We start from the raw sequence: 24,473 nt of genomic DNA on the forward strand, positions 1-24,473 counted from the left end.
CTGTTTTGCTTTACAAGGAGAGTATACGAGAGAGTGTAATTTTCCTGTTGTATTATTGCAGTGTCGTTGGAAGTGCATATATTGATAAAATTTGGAAATAGTTGAACATTCGGAAATAGCTGAAAACCGACTCACAAATTTAGCAAATATATTTTACAACAGAACTAGTTAGTGAGTTCATAAAAGTGAGTAAAAAAAAGTTTAAAATTCTAGATTGGAAGTTACCCTTAAAATATACCTAGCCAGTTCCTACGACCTGACACCAAGCGAAATGGATCATTTGACACAAATAGCATTCCATAAAAACTAAGGTACCTCTTAGACACCAGTAATACTACCAACCCAAAATGTTGAAGTAGTATCAACAGCAACTTATATTCAGCGCCCCCTATCCCTTAAATGTTTCCTTTAAATCAAGACTAAGTGACTTGGTTGGTTAGCATTATGGAAACTTATGAATTAAACTTCCAATTTAATTTAATGAAAAAACATGTATTAAAAAAGAACAAATCCAACACCGACCTTCTAGATTGCACAAAAGCGGATCTCACTGTCATAAGGTGCAGGTCAATTGTCTTTTGTTAAAAAATAATAAGTAATATATATCTAAAGCAAAGGCAGATCTTTATTCAATCAATTTCTTTGATTTGAAATACTGCCTCAGATAAATCACTTGCCAAGTAGCTAGTCCAACAAGACACAGCATACTGAAAACACTCAAATAGAAAACACGTGAATTGGTCGACTCATTTGTGTTTCTCATATCTTCTTCCCTTTGTCTCATGTAAGCGAAGGCCTGTACAATGGATTCAGACAGATCTTCCAAACGCTTCAGCTCAATTTCTAATGGCTTTAGCTGAGCAGCATCTCCAAGCTAAAAGAAAAGCGAAGGATCTTATAACCAAGCTCATTAATTTTCATAAAAAGAGAAAACATTTCATGCGTAACTATATAAGAATAACTTTTTACCAAATTCGAATTCATGGTCATAATTAACGGTGATCTTCAAGAAAATGAAAAAAATTATGAAATGAATTTGAGCAATGAAAAGAGAGAGAGAAAAAAAAACATCTTATCAGAAACACATAGAAAACTGAAAATTTGTGGAATAGATTATACAGAGAAATTCACTTTCGATCTATTCAGCAGGAAAAAACAACAACAATTTTTTGAACTGAAAGTATGAAGCAACACTAATACTCAAAGCGAATAGAAATCGTTTCGTATATGAGATGGCTGTCCTCTCCTCATACCTCGCTCTTTACGCTAAAGTTTGACTTATGTCCTTATTCTTTAAGAACAAGGTATGATACCCCTGCGTTTAATTAAAATATGAAGTCTTTTTAAGTACGAAAAAACTTTAGAGAGAAGAGTGGGGTATGGACGAGATGGTATCCCTCCCCCTCATATACAAAACAATTTCTATTCGCTTTGAGCTTCGATGTTATTCCTTACTTTCAGTTGAACAGTATAAAATCTAGTTATCACCAATACAGTGTTTGGTCATAAGTTGACATGGTATTCACGTGATGGTAAAACATCAAACCTTATTGATTATGCTATAGTAAACAGAAGACCGACAGGATCAATACAAGATACAGAAACGTACTAAAAGTACAGATCACTATCTAGTAGTGTCTAAGGTTAATTTAAAGCTGTAATTCTGGACGGGAAAATACCTCCCAGGAAGTTATAATGTTGGTAGACTCCAGGATGAGAATTTGAAAGAAACTTTCGAGTAGCCGTTAAATACTAAACTTAAGAGTTTAAAATTTGACAATGTGGAAGATGGTTGGAATATTTTTCGAAAAACAATTTTTGAAGTTGCTGATGGTGTCTTAGGGAAGAAAGCTAATACTGCAGCTAGGAATATTTGGGGAAAACTTTATGTTTAAGGGAGAGGAGAAGGGACATGTACAAGAATAATTTGAGTGATGGATAACATGAAAACAAAAGAAATGTGAAGAAAGCATTAAAATATGAACTAAGGAGATGTGAAGTGGAGGTCATGGTTAAGTTTGCTGAGGATCTGGGAAATGCAGCTAGACGGCATAATAGTAAAATATTGTACTGACATGTTGATAAATTGAAAGGGAGCAGTCAATCTGGACTTGTCCTAATTAAAGATAAAAGCAGGGCCACAATTTGTGATAAGGAAAGAGTTAAAGAGAGATGGACGGAACATTTTGACAATGGGCTAAACCGAGATACAGCTGCAGGAAAAGATACAGAGAAAAATAAAACAGTTTTATGATACCTTGGATGTGAAGGACAATTTGTTTTGTGAGGAAGAATTTGTTACATTACTAAAATAATTAAAAAATAACACGGCCCCACGTACTGATAGTGTGATAAATGAGTTTCTTATATATGGTGGCTCTGCGGTTAGAAATAAGTTACAGAAGATTATGCACATGATTTTTGAAAAATGGGAAGTATCCAGCATTTTTAAGAAAACCATAATTAAACTACTGTATAAGATAGGTGATTACAGCGACTGTGGTAATTATATATCTATTCGTTCAGACGTCTATATTTAGATATATGCCTCTGAATAAAAATTATCAATAATTTAACTACTTTCATGTAATCAAGGAGATAGTAGCGTGCCCTCGATTAGAATTGTTCATCCAGATAAGTGTATAACCGAGCCCCAAACGTGAAGTTTTGACCAAAATATTGCACCCAAAAATATCTCCTGCAGCTGGAGTCATTTGTTTAGACGGCTGGAAACAGGCTGAAAACTGTTAAAGTTAAAGGTCTAATTTAGGAGAACTTGAGTCACCTATCTTAAGCAGCAAAGAAAACAATTTCACAGGGAAAATAGTTATGCATTTAATTTCTCCTCTAATCCCCTGAAGCTACAAAGCACGTTTCAAGAAACCATAGCTTTTGTTGATGACCATGTTAAAGAAATCTTCCACTATAGCCACTTAAGAACTGCTTATTTGATTAGTGGATTTGGACTCTTTCGACGCGAGGTACGACTTCATTTATTCTAGACATAAATTAACGGATTCCTTCATACTTGGAAGAAAAAAAAACCCATCAAATGTCAACATTGTGCCTGTATGCTAAACTTGACAACATAAAAACATAGAATCGAATCAAAAGATAGAAACAGTATTACAAATAAACAACCATCTGCTCTTACTATATTGTAGCAAAGTATTAATTTATCTTTTGTGTCCCTGATGCACCTTCATTTTTTCAAATTAAGAATATACGAAACTACCAATTGAGGACTTTAGATATTTTGAGCAATGTAAGTTATTTGGTACGCCAAAATCCAACATATTTTACCTATTTCTTAAGAAAATGTAAAGCGCCTCAAAGACTTAAAAGGCCCCTGAAGGTTGGGACCTGTAGGAACAGCCTACTGAGGAAGACGTTGTTGAATACCCTTGAAAAATTATAAGGTTCTCTAAAACTTAAACAAATCCATTTAATCTAACTTCATTTAACTTGTTTGATTCTCCGGCTGTCTTGGCGCCATCGTCGAGAGAGCAGACATCTTCATTCTCCAGTAAACCCGGTCTTTTTTATTTATTTTTTTTTTTGGTGATATACCACGCGCTTAAGTATCCCATTAGGCATTTGCGCTGTTTGTTTATATGGTTTAATTCTTGTTGTAAATAAACAAGTATCTATCTATCTATATTGAGCCACCGCGGGTGTATCTTCAGGTTTTATTCTTGCCTTGCTTAGGAGATGATGTAGACTATCGAGCCCTCTTGTTCTTGGACGACCGCGTGGTCGTTTCCATCCAGGTACCACGGGGTTAAAATTATAGACAATGCGACAAGGGGTTTCTGAAAATCGGGAGAAGTGGCAGTCATGCAGAGAGAATGGAAGCTGCTCCGTATGGGACAGGACGTTGGTGTTACTGATAAGATTGTGCCAGCAAAGTCCCTCAATTTTTTTAGTCCCTTGCTTTGGATTGCATCCAGATTCCTCAAAGTCATGGTGGTTGCTGGGCAAGTTTCTGAGCCATGTCGTAGGACTGAGTTGATAGATGAATCAAATATCCACATCTTTGTAAGATGGCTGACACGCAAAACGTTGGTGAATCTCCCAAGGACGGAAGTTGCCTTAGCAATTCTCACTCTCGACTAATCGATTACTTCATTGAATGGAGAAGAAGTACGTGAAATCCTTCACGACTGCTATTTGATTTTGGCGTGTTTCGACTGTAGGAGGGGATTATTGAAATAATTGTGGATCAATCAACACGATTTTTTTTTCTCCGGCTAATGTCTAGCCCAATCTCGCCAGCTTCTTCTCTCATAACTGTCAGTGCTCCGCAAAGTTTGTCGAGGGTATTTGTCATGAGTGCCAAATCGTCGGAGAATTCAACATCAATGAAAAGTCTATCACCCAATTTCAAGTTGAAATTCAGTCGGGTAGTTGTTCTCATTATCACAAAGTCAATGACGCAATGACTGTACAAATGTAGAATGGCCGGTTACGTTTCCTGTTGACTGTTTTTCCTTTGTTCATACTCTTTCTCAAAGAGACTGTACTGACTGATTTAACCTGAGTCAGTTCCTACTTGCACATGACAAGAAGGAGGCTATTCATATTGGTCCAAAGGACATTTCACAAAAGCATAACTACTGTACTATAATGCTCAGGTGTTACAAATATTTTCCCTGGAAATATTGGCTCTGTGTACCAACGAATTCGACCCTAAAGTAGTCTTAATATAATAATAATAGTAATTAAAAAAAAACGCTGAAATCACCCCTTCATAGTTCTTGGCCTCGACTCCTGTCTTAATAAAAATTGAAACTTCATGAGCTTGACCATGGTAACCTGGAAGACAAAAATAATCAGTTATACAACTTTTGCTATTCTAAAGTCTTTTATAAAAACTTGATTTCCTTCTATTGTATCATAAATACCCTAAGTTTATTTAACGAGACCTATGGCAACTAAACAAGCATAAATACACATAGGGGACCATAGTGGGAGGCTGAATCAGCTCCAAAATTGATTTGAAAGGGAATGAAAAAAAAACAACAACAGACAAAATGGGCTCTTTTTATCCGCCATCCTCTATTTTAGACTGTTCTTAATGATCACATGAAAAATTCAACATCACCAAACTAATCAACGATTTTATTCATGCTAAAAAGAAAGTCTCAATCGATCATTTGCCCATGATGTTTCGCTGGTTGTGTCCCTCATAACGCACCAGAAATACGATAAAAACATTCTAAGATCACACAATACACGAAAAAAAAAGACAACCAGAGAATATACACTAGAATAGAGCAACACAATTGTCAAGATATTAAACTATGGATTCCAAACAGAGGACCTATAGGCCATAAAGGAACCCAAGAACATTTAAATGTAGCTTGCAGTCTCAACTAGAAATTGTAGCAAATTAATAATGTAACCAAGTTTTAATTTCATACTGAAAATGTTTTAAATCAACGTAACTCTAGCAAAGTGATCAGGGCTGGAAATAAAACTTTGATGCTTCTAGGCCCAGGCGTTTTTGCTGATCCCTTTTGTGAGATTTTCGGGGAAATCCCCGAGAAATCAGGGATAGTTAGTTAGTTTTAATATTACTAAGGCTAATCGTTTTAATGTGGAGCTCTCCAGTTACTGTCTTGGGGATTGCTGGGCTAAATCGACATACATTATGTACATGCAGGTTATCAACAAGACATATCAGCAATATCTCGTAAATGACTTAAAGTGTTAAGTTAAAACAATCAGGGCATGAGAAGGGGTTATTCGACTACTGCTATCACTAATGCTGCTACTGTTGTTTCTACTGTTACTTCTGCTACTGTGCCTACTACTATTACTAATGCCAAGGGTATTAGCTAAACTTTCAGAAAAACGTCAAGATTGGTGTTGAACTGAATCAAAACACACTAGGCACATATGGGTTATTAATTTAATACAAATTAAACTGTCAATTCGCATTCAGTCTTCTTTTGTAATTTTGGTTATAATGGTGTATTTTTGCGATACTATTTACTTATTTATTACTTATTAATACCAAATACGGTGAGCTTTCAAGCTTGTCGCATTATGAGCTGAATATAGAAATATTCAGCTCAAAATACTTTTTTTTTAGCAAAGTACAAATTATGCCCTAGTCTAGAAGGCACGGAGAGCTTCATCCCTACTGGTCTTAATGTCTGCTTGTTTTTATTTGTTTTAATTTCTGTTCGTTTCGGGTTTCATTTATTTATTTATCGTAATTTATGGTTGTTTTATGCTTGAAAATTATTTGATTTGACTTCTTTTCATTTTTGATTTAATGAAGCACTTTACTTTTTCTTTGAAAAACTTTACTTTTTAGGAAAAGGAATTTTTAATCAACCAAATAAAAAAACGTGTTTTTTTCAACTGAAAGTAAAAAACAACGTTAAAACTTGGACCAATCAGAAATTCTTCTGTGAATAAAAGGACTACTCCCTCTTCCTAGTGTCTGCTTGTTTTAATTTGTTGTAATTTCTGTTGGTTTTGGGTTTTATTTATTTATTTATTTATTGTGATTTATGGTAGTTTTAAGCTTCAAATGTTATTTGACTTTACCTCTGCTCATTCTTTATTTAATGAAGCACTTTACTTTTTTTTGAAAACTTAATTTTTTAGGAAAAGCTTTTTTTAGCAAATTAAGTAAAAAAAACTTTTTTTTTGTTATTTGATAAGAGTTGTTTTTCATTCTATTTCTGATCACTTTTCAGGTCAAGACAAAAACCCCTCTAAGTGGAAAATATTTCCCAGAAATCTAAACCGCCAAAGAAAAGTTTCTCCCACGAAAAAAATTTCCTCAAGAAATACTACCGTTCCTCTCCCCCTTCTTGTGACGACATACATTTTATTTACCAGAATGAAAATCAAATCACTTTTAGTATAGTTTCATTTCGTTTTTATTGTAATTGAATATTTTTTTTTATTTTTTTTTCAAAATTAATTGAAGTCGAAGAATCTAAATTCGCAGCCCTTTTTTTAGAACCATCTTTTGAATTCTACAACAAATAGTCAACAAGCCATGCTTTTTTAACATCATAATCCCATCCCCACTCAAACTGAGTTAAAGTGAATCAAATGAAAACAAACTTTGTTGGGGGGGGGGGGGGAGTAGATTTAATTTCGGGTGTGCACCCATCTTCATGGGCCTGTGATCGTAATGATCTGAACTGCTTCCCATGAAGTGTGAAAATTATGGCCTAGAATCCGAGCTTTTAAAGCTTCAAACACCCCCTCCCCATTTTTTTTATTCTCCTTCAAAAGATTATACAGAGCTATGGATCCCCCCGTAAAATATTAAGTAAAACTGTGGATTAAAACGTTGAAGGCAGAAGTAAAAAAAAAAAAACTAAGTGGAATAACTCATGAGCAAGTATTTCATTTGTCCGTATTCTGTTATAAATTCTGTTGGCAAAAATGTCACAAAATAGAAATTCATAAATCAAAGTCTAGTATTTTCTCAAAGATTTGTGCTACAAGATAAAATGAATACTAGTTGCATTTCTAGAAACTAGGTTATTTTTTAGGGGTTAGCTTATAAATAAGCCCATAATTATCTCTCTATGATGTCCATGTGTCCGGTCCAGTCTTTCCATTCCAAAAATGTCACCCTAGTTGCGCTTTGTGTGTAGCATGTGGCGTTTATGACAGCCTTATCGTGTGTAATATGTAAAAAAATAATATATAAGATATAGTCTTTATGAACACTTGAACAGCTCTCTATGATGTTCCAGGGAATCAATAGCAACAAAAAAGAGGACATCACTGCTGCCCAAGTAAAAAAGAGTTTTTTCCTGTTGTTTCATTATGGGGGGGGGGTGATTTTCCTATACAAGGTTTCAACAATGGCAATTCGAAGGTTCTGCTTTTTGATTTGCTAAGATATTGAATTGAATAATAAATTGAAATCACATGCAACTGAATGATGCGATGCATGGGGATGTTGGAATAGTGTATACCTTGATTGCCTGATTTAGTCTCCTATGATGGGCGCAGGAGTAAAGGGAGTGGAAGGGGGATATGCACTTTAATATTAACAGTAAAGCTGGTAAAACAGTCAAGCTCACCATCACCCACTCGAAAGCTTGTTAACAGAACACTACTACTGTCTGCAGCAAGTTATTGCTGACAACCTTAGTAAAAGCTGAGTCCAGGTATAAAAAAAGTTCCAAAGCTGCCAGTAGAAGAATTCGACAGAATTCCAAAGGCTGCCAACACTTTAGCAGCACAACTTGTGTTTTGACAGCTTTTCTTTGAGCAAAAGTATTTTTATATGTAAAAATGGTATTTTCAGACAAAATATGCCAACAGATTTGAAAATTGCCAAGTAGAATTGCTACTTTGCAACCCCAGTTTTTGCATGGAGGGCTGAGTCAATTAGTTATTTTATGCTCGTTTGTTGCGTGTGCATTGTTTATTAATGTATTTTGTAATATTTTTGAATTTAATTGAGTAACAAATCTTTACCGCTAGAAAAAAAGTGTCCTATTGAATATTAGAAAAGAAATGGGCAATCTTTGCTTTTTAATCACTTGGTACATCCCCCCCCCTCATCAGGTGGAAGTGCACATACATATGTGGTCCCAGGACAGCTGGGCTGCTATATATTATGTAAATTATTAATTCAGAATAAGCACATCCATTGGCTCATCAATGTAACATGGCCGAACTTTCGGTTCCTTAACTAGTTCTCAGCTCTCAGCTTTGATGTGTTTTATAACATTATTAAAAATATAATTCATATCAATTTTACTTGGTTACAACAGGCTAATAAAACCAAAAAGGCAGAACTCCTTACTTTCTTTATTTGGCTGAGAACCAACTTTAAAAAAGCAACAAAAAGTGGAACAAGGGGAAGAAGGTATTGAAAAAGGGTTTGATTCCCGCCTAAGTCTTCTTACCTAACACAATAACAGAAAGTGAAGACAATCTTAACAGTGAAAGCAGCTCAACTTTGACCAAACTGATTAATAAACGTGATCCAATTAATGGTCCATTCTCAAATTTAAATCATGTTTGTGATGGGTCCTCTTAACAAAGAGACTTGATTTCCCTCCAACTAACAGGAGAAAATTTGGAACAGAATCAAGAAACTTTTTAGACATGTTCAAAACACATTTAGGCTTGTGTTTTTCACATGTTTTCCAACACCCCTTCCCCTACAAGTGGCTTTAGGGGAGGAGGGTTGAGGAGGCATTTGCCCCAAATGCAGAAATTTTAGGGGCACAAATCTGAAATAAATAATTGAACATTGAAAATCATCTTGTAGATTTCACATTTTATCTTTAGTAAAATAGAGGTCACAGTTGTCAGTAAGTTACTCACTTACTATAATACCTATGTAATAGTACTTAATGCTGAGTGTAAGTATAAGCAAATTGAATAGGCCTCAACAGATTGAATGCCCCACCAATAAAATGCTGGAGCTAAGCCCCTGACTACAAATCAAACTCTAAGGTCTTTGAAAGGTTTATACTAAAAAATGTGTTAAGTAAAAAAGATATTTATATATTTTTGACAACTAGATCTGTTTGGCTCTTTAGAAAAAAGGATATACTGACAATCCAGCAAGAATTTCTTAAAATATCTTCTTCTAAATTGAAACAAGCAGTTATAACTTTCAGTCTTGTTGGTTCTGCTACAGTCTCTTCTTGAAGAATTGTTTCGTTCATGTTGAGAAAATGCTTTTGAAGTCGTGTTCTTCCAAGCTTTCTGTATATTTATGTTAGTTTTCCCTGTGCTTCTGCACGGTAACCAAACCAAGTCCTCTTTGAGTACATTTCTTTACTATGTTTTACAAAGTACTTTTGAAAAATTGATTAGGCCAAGTACTTCATTAATTGCATGCTATTGTCATCTTTTAAAATCTTTAACCATAACCTAAAATAGCAGACTCCTACTATTTGCATGATATATTGAAATATTCACTTGCAGCATCAATTTAGTCAAGTTGAAATGCTGACTGTTTATTACCTGAAGGGTAAACTGTTGAGGAGTTTTCAATATAAAAATGATGGTAGCCTAACAAATTGTAGCAGAAAAAACTAAAATGATGACAATGCATTTTTTAAGCTAATTAGAGAATAAAAACTTAAAAGTCAAGTTGTTGTTTTCAAAATCTCAACAAGTCTGTGTGAAAATTATTAAACGTGTATGCACCACTTTCTTAGACAAGTATAAATAGCATTTGTATGAAAAAGCTATCTTCAGAAAGTCCAGTAAAAAAAGGATAAAAGTAGCAAACAAAAATAATAGTGCTAGATTGGGACAATAGATAAAAACCAAAATCAATGCTCTTATACATCAGTTGTTGCCAGACATACTACAAACATTTAACATGGAAGAGATAACGATGAGGTTTTCTATACTGTTCCCCCTTAATCTTGTTATCTTGATGTCAATTGTAAAGCATAGATTGCATTGCCCCCTATTTCTTCTAGTTTCTGTGATATTTACATTAGAACTACTATAAAAACAATTTTGAGTTCCTACCCCTGACCAAAGGCATTTATACAAAGTAATATAAATATATATAATATAAATATATATAATATAAATATATAGTAATATAAAATAATATAAATAAGTAATATAAATTATACAAAGTAATATTAATTTATACAAAGTATATATATATATATATATATATATATATATATATATATATATATATATATATATATATATATATATATATATATATATATATACTAGCTGTTGGGGTGGCGCTTCGCGCCACCCCAACACCTAGTTGGTGGGGGCGCTTCGCGCCCCCCCCAAGCCCCCCCGCGCGCGTAAGTCGTTACGCGCCATAATAGTTACGCGCCATTGTAGTTGTGTCCCTATGTCCCACCTGTGAATATAGATATATATATATATATATGGTTTTAACTACGTAAAACTTGCGAATATACAACATTCTTTGCTGTCCCATTGTCTTTGCATATAAATAGATTGTCAGGTTATCCCCCTGTTTCCCCCGGTGTCCCCGTTGTAGTTGTGTCCCTGTGTCCCGGTCGTCATTTATATTCCCTGTGTCCCGGGTCCCGGTCATCATTTGTATCCCGGTGTCCCGGTCTGTATATACATTCGTTTTTTAGTTTTGTTTTTCTCCTTTATTTTTTTCCTTTTTTTTTCTTTTTTAGTTTATTTAGATTTTTAGATTTTTTAGTTTTTTTATTAGTTTTTAGTTTTTTTTTCTTTTTAGTTTTTTTGTAGTTTTTACCTTCTTTTTAGTTTTGTTAATTTTTTTTTTTACTTGTGTCCTGGTCGTCATTTATACTCCCTGTGTCCCGGTGCTTTGTTGATTGCTAATCGAACATTCCTTTTGTCCTGGTCGCTTTCTCTTTGAGTGTCGTCATTTATTTTTTTCTTTTTTAGTTCTTTTAGTTTTTACCTTTTTTAGTTTTTTTTTAGTTTTTAGTTTTTTTAGTTTTTTACCTTTTTTTAGTTTTTTTAGTTTTTTAGCTTTTTTATTTTTTTTATTAGTTTTTAGTTTTTTTGTAGTTTTTGCCTTTTTTTTTAGTTTTTTGTCCTGGTCGCTTTCTCTTTGAGTGTCGTCATTTATTAGTTTTTTCCTTTTTTTTTTAGTTTTTTATTGGTTTTTACCTTTATTTTAGCTTATTTTTCAGTTTTTTCCTTTTTTTTAGTTTTTTTTTATTTTTTATTTTTTTTAGTTTTTTACCTTTTTTTAGTTTTTTTAGTTTTTTTAGTTTTTTTAGTTTTTTAGCTTTTTTACTTTTTTTATTAGTTTTTAGTTTTTTTTTGTAGTTTTTGCCTTTTTTTAGTTTTTTCAGTTTTTTTTTTAGTTTTTTATTGGTTTTTACCTTTATAGTTTTTTTAGTTTTTTAGCTTTTTTATTTTTTTTATTAGTTTTTAGTTTTTTTTGTAGTTTTTGCCTTTTTTTAGTTTTTTCAGTTTTGACGTCACCTAATCCAGTTTTTTCAGGTGACGTCACCTGACACATCCATCCACACATCCATCCATCCATCCATCCACAGACAACTTATTTTTATATATATAGATATATATATATATATATATATATATATATATATATATATATATATATATATATATATATATATATATATATATATATATATATATATATATATATATATATATATATATATATATAGATATAAAAATAAGTTGTCTGTGGATCTGTGGATCTGTGGATCAGGTGCATATGACGTCTGAATTATTTCACACTAATACAAAAGAAGAAAAAAAACTAAAAAAGCTAAAAAACTAAAAAAAACTAAAAAAAGGTAAAAAACTAAAAACTAAAAAAAAACTGAAAAAACTAAAAAAAGGCAAAAACTACAAAAAAACTAAAAACTAATAAAAAAAACTAAAAAAGCTAAAAAACTGAAAAAACTAAAAAAACTAAAAAAAGGTAAAAAACTAAAAAAAAACTAAAAACTAAAAAAGAAAAAAACTAAAAAAAAGGAAAAAACTGAAAAATAAAAGATAAAAAGGAAAAAACTGAAAAATAAAAGATAAAAAGAAAGCTAAAAAATATGAATAATATATATAAAAATAAGTTGTCTGTCTGTCTGTGGATCTGTGGATCAGGTGCATATGACGTCTGAATTATTTCACACTAATACAAAAGAAGAAAAAAAACTAAAAAAGCTAAAAAACTAAAAAAAACTAAAAAAAGGTAAAAAACTAAAAACTAAAAAAAAACTGAAAAAACTAAAAAAAGGCAAAAACTACAAAAAAAACTAAAAACTAATAAAAAAAAACTAAAAAAACTAAAAAAGCTAAAAAACTGAAAAAACTAAAAAAAGGTAAAAAACTAAAAAAAAACTAAAAACTAAAAAAGAAAAAAACTAAAAAAAAGGAAAAAACTGAAAAATAAAAGATAAAAAGGAAAAAACTGAAAAATAAAAGATAAAAAGAAAGCTAAAAAATATGAATAAAAATAAAAAAAAATAAAAAAGATAAAAACTACAAAAAAAACTAAAAAGAAAAAACGAAAAAAAAAATAAAAAAGCTAAAAAAAAGGCAAAAACCAATAAAAAAACTAAAAAGAAAAAAAGTAAAAAAACTAAAAAATTATTTCATCATATAATATGACGTCTGAATTATTTCATCATATACCAATTCGAAAACGAATGTATTCAAGCCGATGTAGCTGAGTTGATAAGGCGTTATGTTCCAGGTTCTAGGTTCAAGAGGTTCCAGGTTCGAACTTTGGCTTTAGCATTAATATAAAAGAAGCAAAAATCTAAAGAAGGTAAAAACTACAAAAAAAAACTAAAAAGAAAAAAAGAAAAAAATCTAAAAAGGCTTAAAAACTGAAAAAACTAAAAAAAAAGGTAAAAAACTAAAAAAAACTAAAAAAAGGAAAAACCATAAAATAAACTAAAAACTAATAAAAAAAACTGAAAAAAGCTAAAAAACTAAAAAGAATTAAAAAAGGTAAAAACTAAAATAACTAAAAAAGAAAAAAAACTAAAAAAAGGAAAAAAACTGAAAAATAAAGGAGAAAAAGAAAACTAAAAAAATATGAATAAAAATAAAAAAACTAAAAAGATAAAAACTTCAAAAAAAAACTAAAAAGAAAAAAGAAAAAAACTAAAAAACCTAAAAAAAAGGTAAAAACCAATAAAAAAAAAACTAAAAAGAAAAAAAGGGAAAAAATTAAAAATTTATTTCATCATATACCAATTCAAAAACGAATGTATACCGGGATGACGACCGGGACACAGGGAATATAAATGACGACCGGGACGCAGGGACACAACTACAACGGTGACGCCGGGGGCACAGGGGGGATATATAAATGACGACGGGGACACATGCAATGTTCGATTAGCAATCACCATCAACAAAGCTCAAGGGCAATCATTAGAATCATGTTCCCATGGACAATTATATGTTGCATGTTCAAGAGTCGGTATGCAATGGCACTCGACTTGCCGTAAAAAAAACAATGGAAAACCTAATAGAGGCCACAATCCTGACAGGGCCTTTTGAGGGTGAGGCTGTTCTTATTCCTCGCATTCCCATGATTCCAACGGATCTGCTTTTTCAATTTAAAAGATTGCAACACAGACAATGGGACAGCGAAGACTGTTGTATATTCACAAGTTTTACGTAGTTAATTTGTATTGTATCTATCTATCTATCTATCTATATAAAAACGAGTTGTGTGTATGCATGTTTGTTGACGTCATTATTAGTACATACGGCTTTGTATATGGACAGACAATGGGAAAGCCAAGAATGTTGTATATTCGCAATTTTTACGTAGTTTGAAACACATATATAAATCTATCTATATTCACAGGTGGGACACAGGGACACAACTACAATGGCGCGTAACTAATATGGCGCGTAACGACTTACGCGCGCGGGGGGGCTTGGGGGGCGCGAAGCGCCCCACCAACTAGGTGTTGGGGTGGCGCGAAGCGCCACCCCAACAGCTAGTATATATATATATATATATATATGTATATATATATATATATATATATATATATATATATATATATATTGTGTCTGCATACAGACACGTACGCAGTATTTTTTTTCGGGGGGGGGGGGGACAAAACCTTCGAAACAGCAGATATAAAGTGGCACTTCTTTTTATTTAGTAATGCAAAAAGCACGTACATCGGAAAATACAGATTAACTTTAATTTGTAGTATTGTAGAAGATGGGGGGAAGAAGACTGAAGCCTCAAAAGTACGTTTTAGGCTCAAGTTATGTTCGTAGCGATTTAGAAGCAGCGATTAATCTATTATATACCACCGAAAGGGAAATTTTAGGGTTAACAGTACAATATGGGTGCTGTGAGGGGTTGTTCTTCTATTGCAAAAACGTAGATTTTAATGAAGAATGATAGTTTTCAGAATTAATCCATTAAAAGCTGTACTTCATCCTGAAAAGGGGGGATAAACGCCCTAATACCAAGGATTTAATGGTGACAGGTTAGGTTTTTAAATGATTTCTCAGATTTATAACCTAATTCAACCTAACCTAACTTTTACCGTCAAAGCTTGCATAAGCTTAAAAAAGCTGATTTGCAAAGCTAATTGAATTCAAATATATAAAAAGATATATATATATATATATATATATATATATATATATATATATATGTATATATATATGTTATTTTTCAGAACACTACAAAACAAAAACTGTGTAAATAGATAACAAACCTTGCTGCACTTTGGAGATGAAGCACAGCTCAAAAACATCATATTCATCAGTCGTGAATGCAAATTTTCCTTTATTTTTGTCCTCGTGATTGACCAAAACATGTCCTTTTGTATCAGTCACCTAAAAATTCAACAGAAAGGTTAGAACTTGCAATAAATCATTTTGCTAATGGTTGCTAACCCAAAAAAATATTTCTGTTGTCACCAGTGGCAATCAAACAGATTGCTTTACTGAAAACACTTTTTACTTCAGGACTATGTGGTTTTTTATTTGTCATAATATCAACAAAAAAAAAGAAAGAAAATTACTATAATAACCAAGATAACTGAAAATAACTCATGAAAGTCGAAAGACTGTTTAATATATGGTAACAAGCAATTTGCAACAGTATCAAAGAGATACTTCAAAATATATTTAGTTTCCAGTGAATTATCAAAGACATCCTGGCCTTAGCAAGCTTAGGGGCATTTATTTCTGCTCCTCTTTGGTTTAAAGGAGCTCTATATTTGTCTTTAAAAAACTCCCTTTTGTAAGCATTTTTTAAATAGTTTTTTTTTGCACTTTTAGTTGACATTGTTTTTCTTAATGGTCAATAAAAGGGATATTTATAAAGATTTTTTTGGCTTTAATTTTCACAGCTTGAAATTCATATGTTAACAAAATTTTGCAGACCTTAATAATCGTTGTACTATGAAGTTTTTGATGGATGGGAAGAGAGAAAATAGATTGAAAATCTACATAAGTTTTGGCCTTTTACAGCTCAAAAGTCATCCTGACTCCCAAACTTGAATATCAACAAATAATAGTCAAAAGTTTTATTAGACCTACTACTTTTTTGCATCTAATTAGTGCGAGAAATTTATCAGTTCTAACTTTTTTATTTAGGGAAGTCCCCCTTTGGAGTAGTAAAGCAAAAGAAAAATAGTATATTTTCTTGTGCTTTTATTAATTCAAATTCTAAATTATTATGTAATTAATAATTATTGTTTTCAAATTGCATTTAATTATAATAAAGTATGCATATTTTTATTGTCAGAGTACCTTCAAATCTCATCTTAAAGTCGTCATACAGGACAATAAAATGTTGAACATGTGTCTGAATATCCTCACCAAGGCCTTTTACCCAAAACACCTTTAAAATCTGGGAAAAATCATGCCGAATAATATTTAGCTTCATAATTTTGGTTTTCTAGGAAACACTGAAATTAAACCCTTTGTTTGTTTTTATTTTCAAATTAAGGATATCCCCTTGTAATTGCAAGTAAGCCTAATGTCATTAGTCTTTTTGCACAAATCAGGTAACAACATCTGCTGTAAAATTGATCAGGTTAAAAAACTAAACCTTCTTGAATCTATACCTTTCAACAACCAGAGTACTTCAGTAGGCAAGGGCAACTGTTTGAAATATTAGACAGTTTCTTGACACAATTGTGCAAATAAACATGTATTCAATGCATCATTTCTTATTTTGATGACTGTTTTAATAATAGATTCTGCTTAAGCCAGCTTAGAACCAGACAACAAGAAGTCTCTAGGATCTCCAATATGAATGGAGGCTTTGTGCAATCCTGGACCCATCTTGGTTTTCACCACTTGGCAATTGTCTTCAATCAATAAGAGTTAAAATCCTGCACAGAAATTCTCAAGCCTATTGCCTCTGAACCATTATATATTCATGCTTACAAATATTATGCTATGATAGGGAATCAATCCATAATATATAAATTAACTAGGAAGAAGTTTTAAAACCCAAAATGACCACCAAAACATACTAAGCCCAGAAAGAATTATCCATTAATAAAATCCTATGTAAATGTTGTGTTGTTTACTAGGCTATAACTTCCTTGAGGGATCCCACAAAAATAGAGTCAACTTTAAGGTCCCCATCTTATTTGTCTACCCAAACTTGGTTGATGCAGCCTTTTGCAGAGGTCATTGTAAATAGATCTGGATATTATGCCCTGAAACAATTGCCCTCCTACAGAGGGTCATCTCACAATGGTGTTCTGCATCACTATGTAGTCTAACTCATTACTGAGAGAACATTTGTAAGTTCTGGGTTGTCTGTGTACAATGGTGGGCCCTGCTGAGTGTACATTTGAGGGACCTTCTGCCTTCCCAACCTGTATTTAGCCAACATACCTTGGCCAAAGATATTATAGTTTATATTATGGACCAGCCAGAGACAATGTCCCTTTTTGTCCAATTCCTATGTAGGTAGACTACTCTATATATTTGTAGGGCATTCTCTTATCAACCACCTGGGGATGCACTGAGTGGCCTGGAGGAGGCCCCTACTGAGTAGTAGACTCAAAAAAGGGTAGATATTTTGCTGTTCATATTGCTGACTTACAAATAAAGTGAACATCCTCCTTGATGCCTTTTTTTATGCTCTTTACAAATATAATAGCCTAATTGCTTTTGATGGAAATGAATTTTACCCCCACCCCTATAGACATTAATTCATGGTATATATTTGCACATTCAGGGGCAGGGGTAAAGTTTATTTCTGACTCAAATGAGAGGTAGGTTTAAACTTTGCCCCCCCCCCACCCTAATGTGCAAATATATACCCTGAATTGGTATATATATAGGGGGTGAGAATGAAATTCAGTAAAGCTTTAGTTTCATCACAAGCTGTATAAGGTGAAAACTATGCTGCAAAGTAGCATACTTTCCATACTATAGCAATCACAAATGTTAATCCTAGAAGTGCATCCATTTCTGGTTGGCCCTCCTCCTCTATGGGGCAAACTAAAAATATACATAAGAGTGGGCAGGGTTCTGAAGCCAAGGGAAAAGTTGAGGTTTTACAATATGAATAAAACTATATTTTAAATACTAATTCCAGTCATCACTGTTAACTTCTGAATAGTAGGAAGTCAAAAGATAATTCCAAAAGCTTATGCATCCATTAATGCTAATATCTAAGATCATTCACTTTCACTTTTGAGTTTCAATTAGCCATATGTTTGAACAAAACGAATGTCCAATTTTGCTTACAAATAACATTACATATAGAGCATGGTCTGTATTCTCATTGGTTGAATTGTTAGTTAATGTTTATAACCCACTTTTTGTTGATTAGTTAAGCCTTGTTTGTTGTGGTCAGGATCTTTTATCACTGCAACCCTATTTTGCCAGAAATTACAGTTAGTTAGTTAGCAGCAGTTAGTTAGGAAAAATTTGTGGTTTTAAAAGTTTGAAGGGAGGATATTTTAGTTCTTTTTGAGTTTTTTTTTTTTTTGAATTACTGCATATAGGTGGATTTTGATGATTGCATATTATTTTTATGTCATTTTTCATTCATATTACCTCACCCCAACATTTTGCTCAGCTTAAAAACCCTACCCACTTCATACATTTTTAGTTCTGTTGAAAGGAGATTTTAGAAAGCTAAAAAAAGGATGCACTTCTGTAATAATGACAAAAAAAAAACAATATGTAATCATCAGAATCTTGCTATATGTTGTAATATGCATTTTTGACAGCTTGTGATGAAACTAAAGCTCTAAGAGGGCCCTGACCTTCAATAACCTTGAAAAATATGTGTGTTATAAAAGTGAATCCTTGCAAAATAGATCTCTCTTAATTAAAGTACAACAAAATTGTTTTCAGCTTCATAACTTTCCTCAATTCTATTTTATAAGGTTTTAAAGATATGCAAAAAGGCAACTTTTCCTAAATTTTTATAAAAAACATTGATATGCCTCAAAATTCTACTCAAATAACAGGAATTACATTTTCAGAACTAAAGGCAGAGGAAAAGCAACTAGTAACTGAAAATTATGGTAAAACGTTGTTGTTTTGCCAAAATTTCAATAGGCATAGACCTGTCATGTAGGCAAATTTCAGGGTCCTCTAGAGGGAGAAGGAGTGGAGTTGGGTACTTTAAAATACCTTCCTGGGAAATACTATAGCCTGTATACCCATCCCTGAAAGTTTGATTTTCCTAACCCAAACCCTTTCCTAGATAGCAAGAAGTCAATTAACTAGAATTTTACCAAATATTTAACCATAGAAGTAGCTTGTCTAGAATTTTACCCAATCTAGTAGTGGATGTCTTTTTCTCTAATATGACTTCTGCCCTAGGCTAACCTAGGCTATAGATCACCTTTACTGGTTGAAAACCCTGTTCTTAAAATTTTATTAATTAGCCTACCTGTATATCTATAGTTTGTCCTTGAATCTCATTAATTTCATATTCTCCAGTGACTAATACATCCTTGTGCACTTCTTCTTTCAAACATCTCCTAGAGTTTGGCTGCAATTCAAGCATCAGCCCTTCTAATCCTGAAAATAACATTAGAAGTCCAAAAATAATAAACGGTGACATTGTAATGGCTTAAAACCACCACACCTCTCCAATAGTAATTTTCTGCAACAAACTATAAGAATAAAAGTCGGCTTAAATATCAACTAGGGTCTTCTCCTAGCCTTCAGACAATTTTAGATATTTTGGTGAGCTGGCAAACGTTTTCTTCTGAAGTTTCCCAGACTGTCATGATATCAAAAATCAAATCATCTAAATAGTAAAAAATCACTAAATTCAAGATTTACCGCTTTCTGTAAGCGGTAGAAAAGGTTTCGTTTTCAATAACATAAGTCTTTAAAAAAAAGTTAAAGCAGTTTTCTTAACAAAAACAGGAGATATCCTACATATAATATCTAGAGAATTTCATAGACTGAAAGAGTATATACTTGTTGTTAATGGTTATTTCTGAAATGGTCAAATATCATTGTCATCCGATTTATGAACAAAACAAAATTTCTAAAATTATCAAGGGAGTGAGTTCTCAGTTGATGACATAACCAGGGGTCTAGCTCCAGTATTGTCATTGGGGGCAAGATGGGGCCATATTTGGATTGTAAAGGGGCATGGGCTATATATAAAATTTATCCAAATTATTTGGGAAAAGCAACTGCCCCCACCCTCAAACGATGCCCCCGGACCTAGCAGCTTGATGCTGGGTATCACTGACCAACACTTTTGGGGTTTAAGGGTTAAATATTTTACCAGTTTCATTCGTCCTTTTTATTAAATTCTTCCTCATATAAATAATAGAAAAAGTGCTAGATTCAATGTAGCAAATGCTAAAGTGCTACACTTGACGAAATAGTGCTACACTAGTAACGACCCTGTCATGGATAGATTCAATATTCCAAGCAAAGAGCCAACTGCCACGATAAAACCTATATCTTCATTTGTTTCCGGACAGACGACTTCATAATATTGAATGGCTGGGTGATGCCATCCCCAACAACTTTATTCTGGATAAACAACGTAAGAAACATTTTTTTTTTTCTGGCAATAATGTATGAATGAAATGAAAAATACGTTCATTATCGATTAAAAAGGGCTCTTTAGACTGGATATTGAAAGTGCTAGCGTCCTTTTTAATAGTCAAACGTGATTGGAGGGCAAATACCCCCCCCCCCCCCGCAACCACCATTTCTCCAAACACATCCGATCAAAATTTTAAGATAGCAATTTTGTTCAATGTAATTGAAATGTCCGGAAACTATGTCATTCATGATGAAAGCCCCCCAGAGCATCCAGGGCAACTGCTGTAAGTTATGCCCTGGGGGCATGTAAGGTACATAAAGAGGGTGATCGTTTAAGTATCGGAAGAGGCCCATTGGATCAGTAATCGGGTATTCTAATACATTTTCTGAGACTCAGAATGTTCGGAGGATGGATGCTCCTCCCACATACCTTGTATTTTCCCAAAATGCATCTGATAGCAATTTTGGGATTGCCTTTTGTTGTTGTAGAAACTTCAAAAATAGCTCATTCGATTGAAAATTCAATCCCCTTTTTATTTGTCAAAAGTGATTGGAGGGCAACTAGTCCTCTCCTACTCTTACCATTTCCCCAAACACATCCAATCAACATCTTGAGATAGTCATTTTGTTCAAGGTAAGTAAAAGGTCTGCATATTGTGTTTTTGAGGATGACAACCCCCACAGCCCTCCAGGAAAGGGCTGTAGGTTAGGCCATAAGGGTATATAGGATATATAAAAGGGATGGTCGCATAAACTTCGGAGGGGACTCATTGGACTGGTAATCAGAAGTTCTAGTGCCCTTTTTAAGATTCAGAGGAACCGGAGGGTGAAAATTCTCCCCTTCATACCTGAGTTTTCCGGAAATGAATCTGATAAAAATAGATAAAATAGATGGCCATTGATTGTCGTAGAAACTTGGAAAGTGCTCATTCGATTGGAAATTGAAAGGACTTCCTCTTTATTAGTCAAAAGTGATTGAAAGGCAACAAGCCCCCCCCCTGCCCACGCCCATCCATTCCCAAAACACATCTAATCCAAATTTTGAGAAAACCATTTTATTCAGTGGAGTTGAAATTTCTGGAAATTATGTTTTTGACAACCCACTACCTTCTTAGGACAAGAACATAATTTGCACTTTATCGAAAACAAAATACATTTAAAATGTCTTCACTTCGTTTTTACTCGTTTAAAATGTTTTTACTAGACATATGAAGGGGGAAATCCTCCCCCTTGCACTCCAATTAAAGCGCAAGTGTCTGGTGCCTTTTCAAGAGTAACGGGAGATTGGGGGCAAGCAGCACTTCTCTCGATTACATTCATTTTCCAAACGCACCCTGTAAAATTTTGAGACAGCTATTTTGTTCGAACGGTTAAGCAGCCATGTCCTTAGGGACATAAGGCATCTCAACCCCCCACAATTATGCAATTGTCCCATTATTCTTTAAAACCTAAATGGTGCTTTAAAATAAATTAAATAAAAAAAAACTAATTTTTTTAGCTGAAAGTAAGGAGCGACATTAAAACTTAAAACGAACAGAAATTACTCCGTATGTGAAATGAATTGTCCCCTCCACAATCCCTCGCTCTTTACGCTAAAGCTTTTAATTGTTTTAAAAAGTAGAATTGTGGCAAAGAGTCAAACTTTAGCGTAAAGAGCGAGGGATTGTGGAGGGGACAATTCATTTCACATACGGAGTAATTTCTGTTCGTTTTAAGTTTTAATGTCGCTCCTTACTTTCAGCTAAAAAAATTAGTTTTTTTTTATTTAATTTCTGAACGTTTTTGAATTAATGCATGTTTGGTTTTGGCTCTCCGCGCATAAATTATTAAAATGAAATTTGTATATTAAGTCTTTTTTTGGCTAAATGACTTTCTCTTAGTTTTGATCAGACGATTTTGAGAAATAAGGGGTGGAGAAGGAGGCCTAGTTGCCCTCCAATTTTTCGGTTACTTAAAAAGGCAACTAGAACTTTTAATTTTTAATGAACGTTTTTATTAGTAAAAAATATACGTAACTTAAGAATTAACTTACGTAACAAACTTTCATAACCTTACATTTTTATTATGTATACGAGGGGGTTTGTACCCTCGTTAATACCTCGCTCTTTACACTAAATCGTAAGTTTTGTCCCAATTCTTTAAGAATGACCCCTGAATCAGAAAGGCCGTAGAATAAATAGTTGAAATTACTAAAAATACTTTAGCATAAAGAGCAAGGTATTTATCTCCTCCTAAATACCTCGCTCTTTATACTTAAGTATTTTTAAAACCCCTCATATGCGTAATAATCTCTGTTCGTTTTAAGTTTCAATGCTACTTCTTCCTTTCATTTGAAAAAACGTTTTCATGTTTATTTTTCATTGTTTTCTTATAGTAATGCTAGAGAATCCTGCGCCCTTGTCATTGAATTTTTCTTCCCCTATGAAAGATTCCTCCAAGGAAAGATCCTCCAACATAGCCCCCCCCTTCAGCCCCACCCCCAAATAAAATAAAATCCCCCTGAAAACGTCTGTACACTTCCCAATAACCATTACTATATGTAAACACTGGTCAAAGTTTGTAACTTGCAGCCCCTCCCCCAGGGATTGTGGGGGAGTAAGTCATCCCCAAGGACATAGTTATTATGGTTTTCGACTATGTTGAACAAAATGGCTATCTCAAAATTTTGATCCGTTGACTTTGGGAAAAAAATGAGCGTGGGAGGGGGCCTAGATGCCCTCCAATTTTTTTGGTCACTTAAAAAGGGCACTAGAACTTTTCATTTCCGTTAGAATGAGCCCTCTTGCGACATTCTAGGACCACTTGGTCGATACGATGACCCCTGGGGAAAAGAAAAAAAAAAAAAAACAAACAAATAAACACGCACCCGTGATTTGTCTTCTGGCAAAAAATACAAAATTCCACATTTTTGTAGGTAGGAGCTTGAAACTTCTAAAGTAGGGTTCTCTGATACGCTGAATCTGATGGTGTCATTTTCGTTAAGATCCTACCACTTTTAGGGGGTGTTTCCCCCTATTTTCCTAAATAAGGCAAATTTTCTCAGGCTCGTAACTTTTGATAGGTAAGACTAAACTTGATGAAACTTATATATTCAAAATCAGCATTAAAATGCGATTCTTTTGATGTAGCTATTGATATCAAAGTTCAATTTTTTAGAGTTTTGGTTACTATTGAGCCGGGTCGCTCCTTACTACAGTTCGTTACCACGAACTGTTTGATCAAAAGGCATTGTGTTTATGGCTGCCAATAAGACACCTCAGCAGAACATCGAGAACGACAAAAAAGGTAAAGCCAAGGGTTTTGACGGGAAGATTTTCCTTTAATTGTATAACAATATAGTTAGGATATGATTGTGAGTCCCTTCTTGGGGTGGGTGTACTATACACCTCCATCTAATCATCTTGACATATTTTAGTTTTGATAAACAGAATAAATGATATATATATATATATATATATATATATATATATATATATATATATATATATATATATATATATATATATATATATATATATATATATATTTATCTTAAGAGAAAGGAAAAACCCTTAGAGTAGAACCATTCATCGGAGCCCTTCTTTACTTTATTTTTTGCAAAATAAAATAGAAACTAAATCTAGAAGGTGAATACCAGACCGCATTATTCTTAACCTTACATATTTTCCTATCTGGTGGATTTTTCATGTGTATACAATTTACCAGCTGTTGTCTCCTTTTAATTCTGTATGCAAGATCCTGTGCATACAATTGGATTTTTTGCAAGATCCTGTGCATACTGTGGATTTTTATATGCATACAATTTACCAGCTGTTATTTCCTTTTTATTCTGTATGCAAGATTTGTTTCTAACCACGCCAAATTGTTGTTGATCACGTGCTATGCACCCACAAACGATGCTGATGACATCCTTAAAGATGAGTTCTACGACAACATCCAGTCTGTTATCGATTAGATCCCCTTCCACGACGTCACCTGTATCGCAGGTGTCCTTAACGCAAAGGTTG

At 33.3% G+C, this 24,473-nt stretch overlaps 1 protein-coding gene across 1 annotated transcript; it reads right to left on the bottom strand.

Moving 5' to 3' along the window:
- Nucleotides 1-452: 452 nt before the first annotated feature.
- On the bottom strand, nt 453-19,660 carry LOC136029369 (transmembrane emp24 domain-containing protein bai-like). Its single transcript, XM_065707685.1, has 4 exons — nt 19,343-19,660; nt 15,180-15,300; nt 4,745-4,815; nt 453-874 (listed from the first exon to the last, which is right to left on the bottom strand). The coding sequence occupies exons 1-4, from the start codon at nt 19,514-19,516 to the stop codon at nt 626-628; spliced, it is 615 nt and encodes a 204-aa protein (XP_065563757.1). The 5' UTR covers nt 19,517-19,660; the 3' UTR covers nt 453-625.
- Between the last annotated feature and the right edge of the window lie 4,813 nt (nt 19,661-24,473).

The sequence above is a fragment of the Artemia franciscana genome, chromosome 7 (genome assembly GCF_032884065.1).
Source record: "Artemia franciscana chromosome 7, ASM3288406v1, whole genome shotgun sequence".
Taxonomy (NCBI): domain Eukaryota; kingdom Metazoa; phylum Arthropoda; class Branchiopoda; order Anostraca; family Artemiidae; genus Artemia; species Artemia franciscana.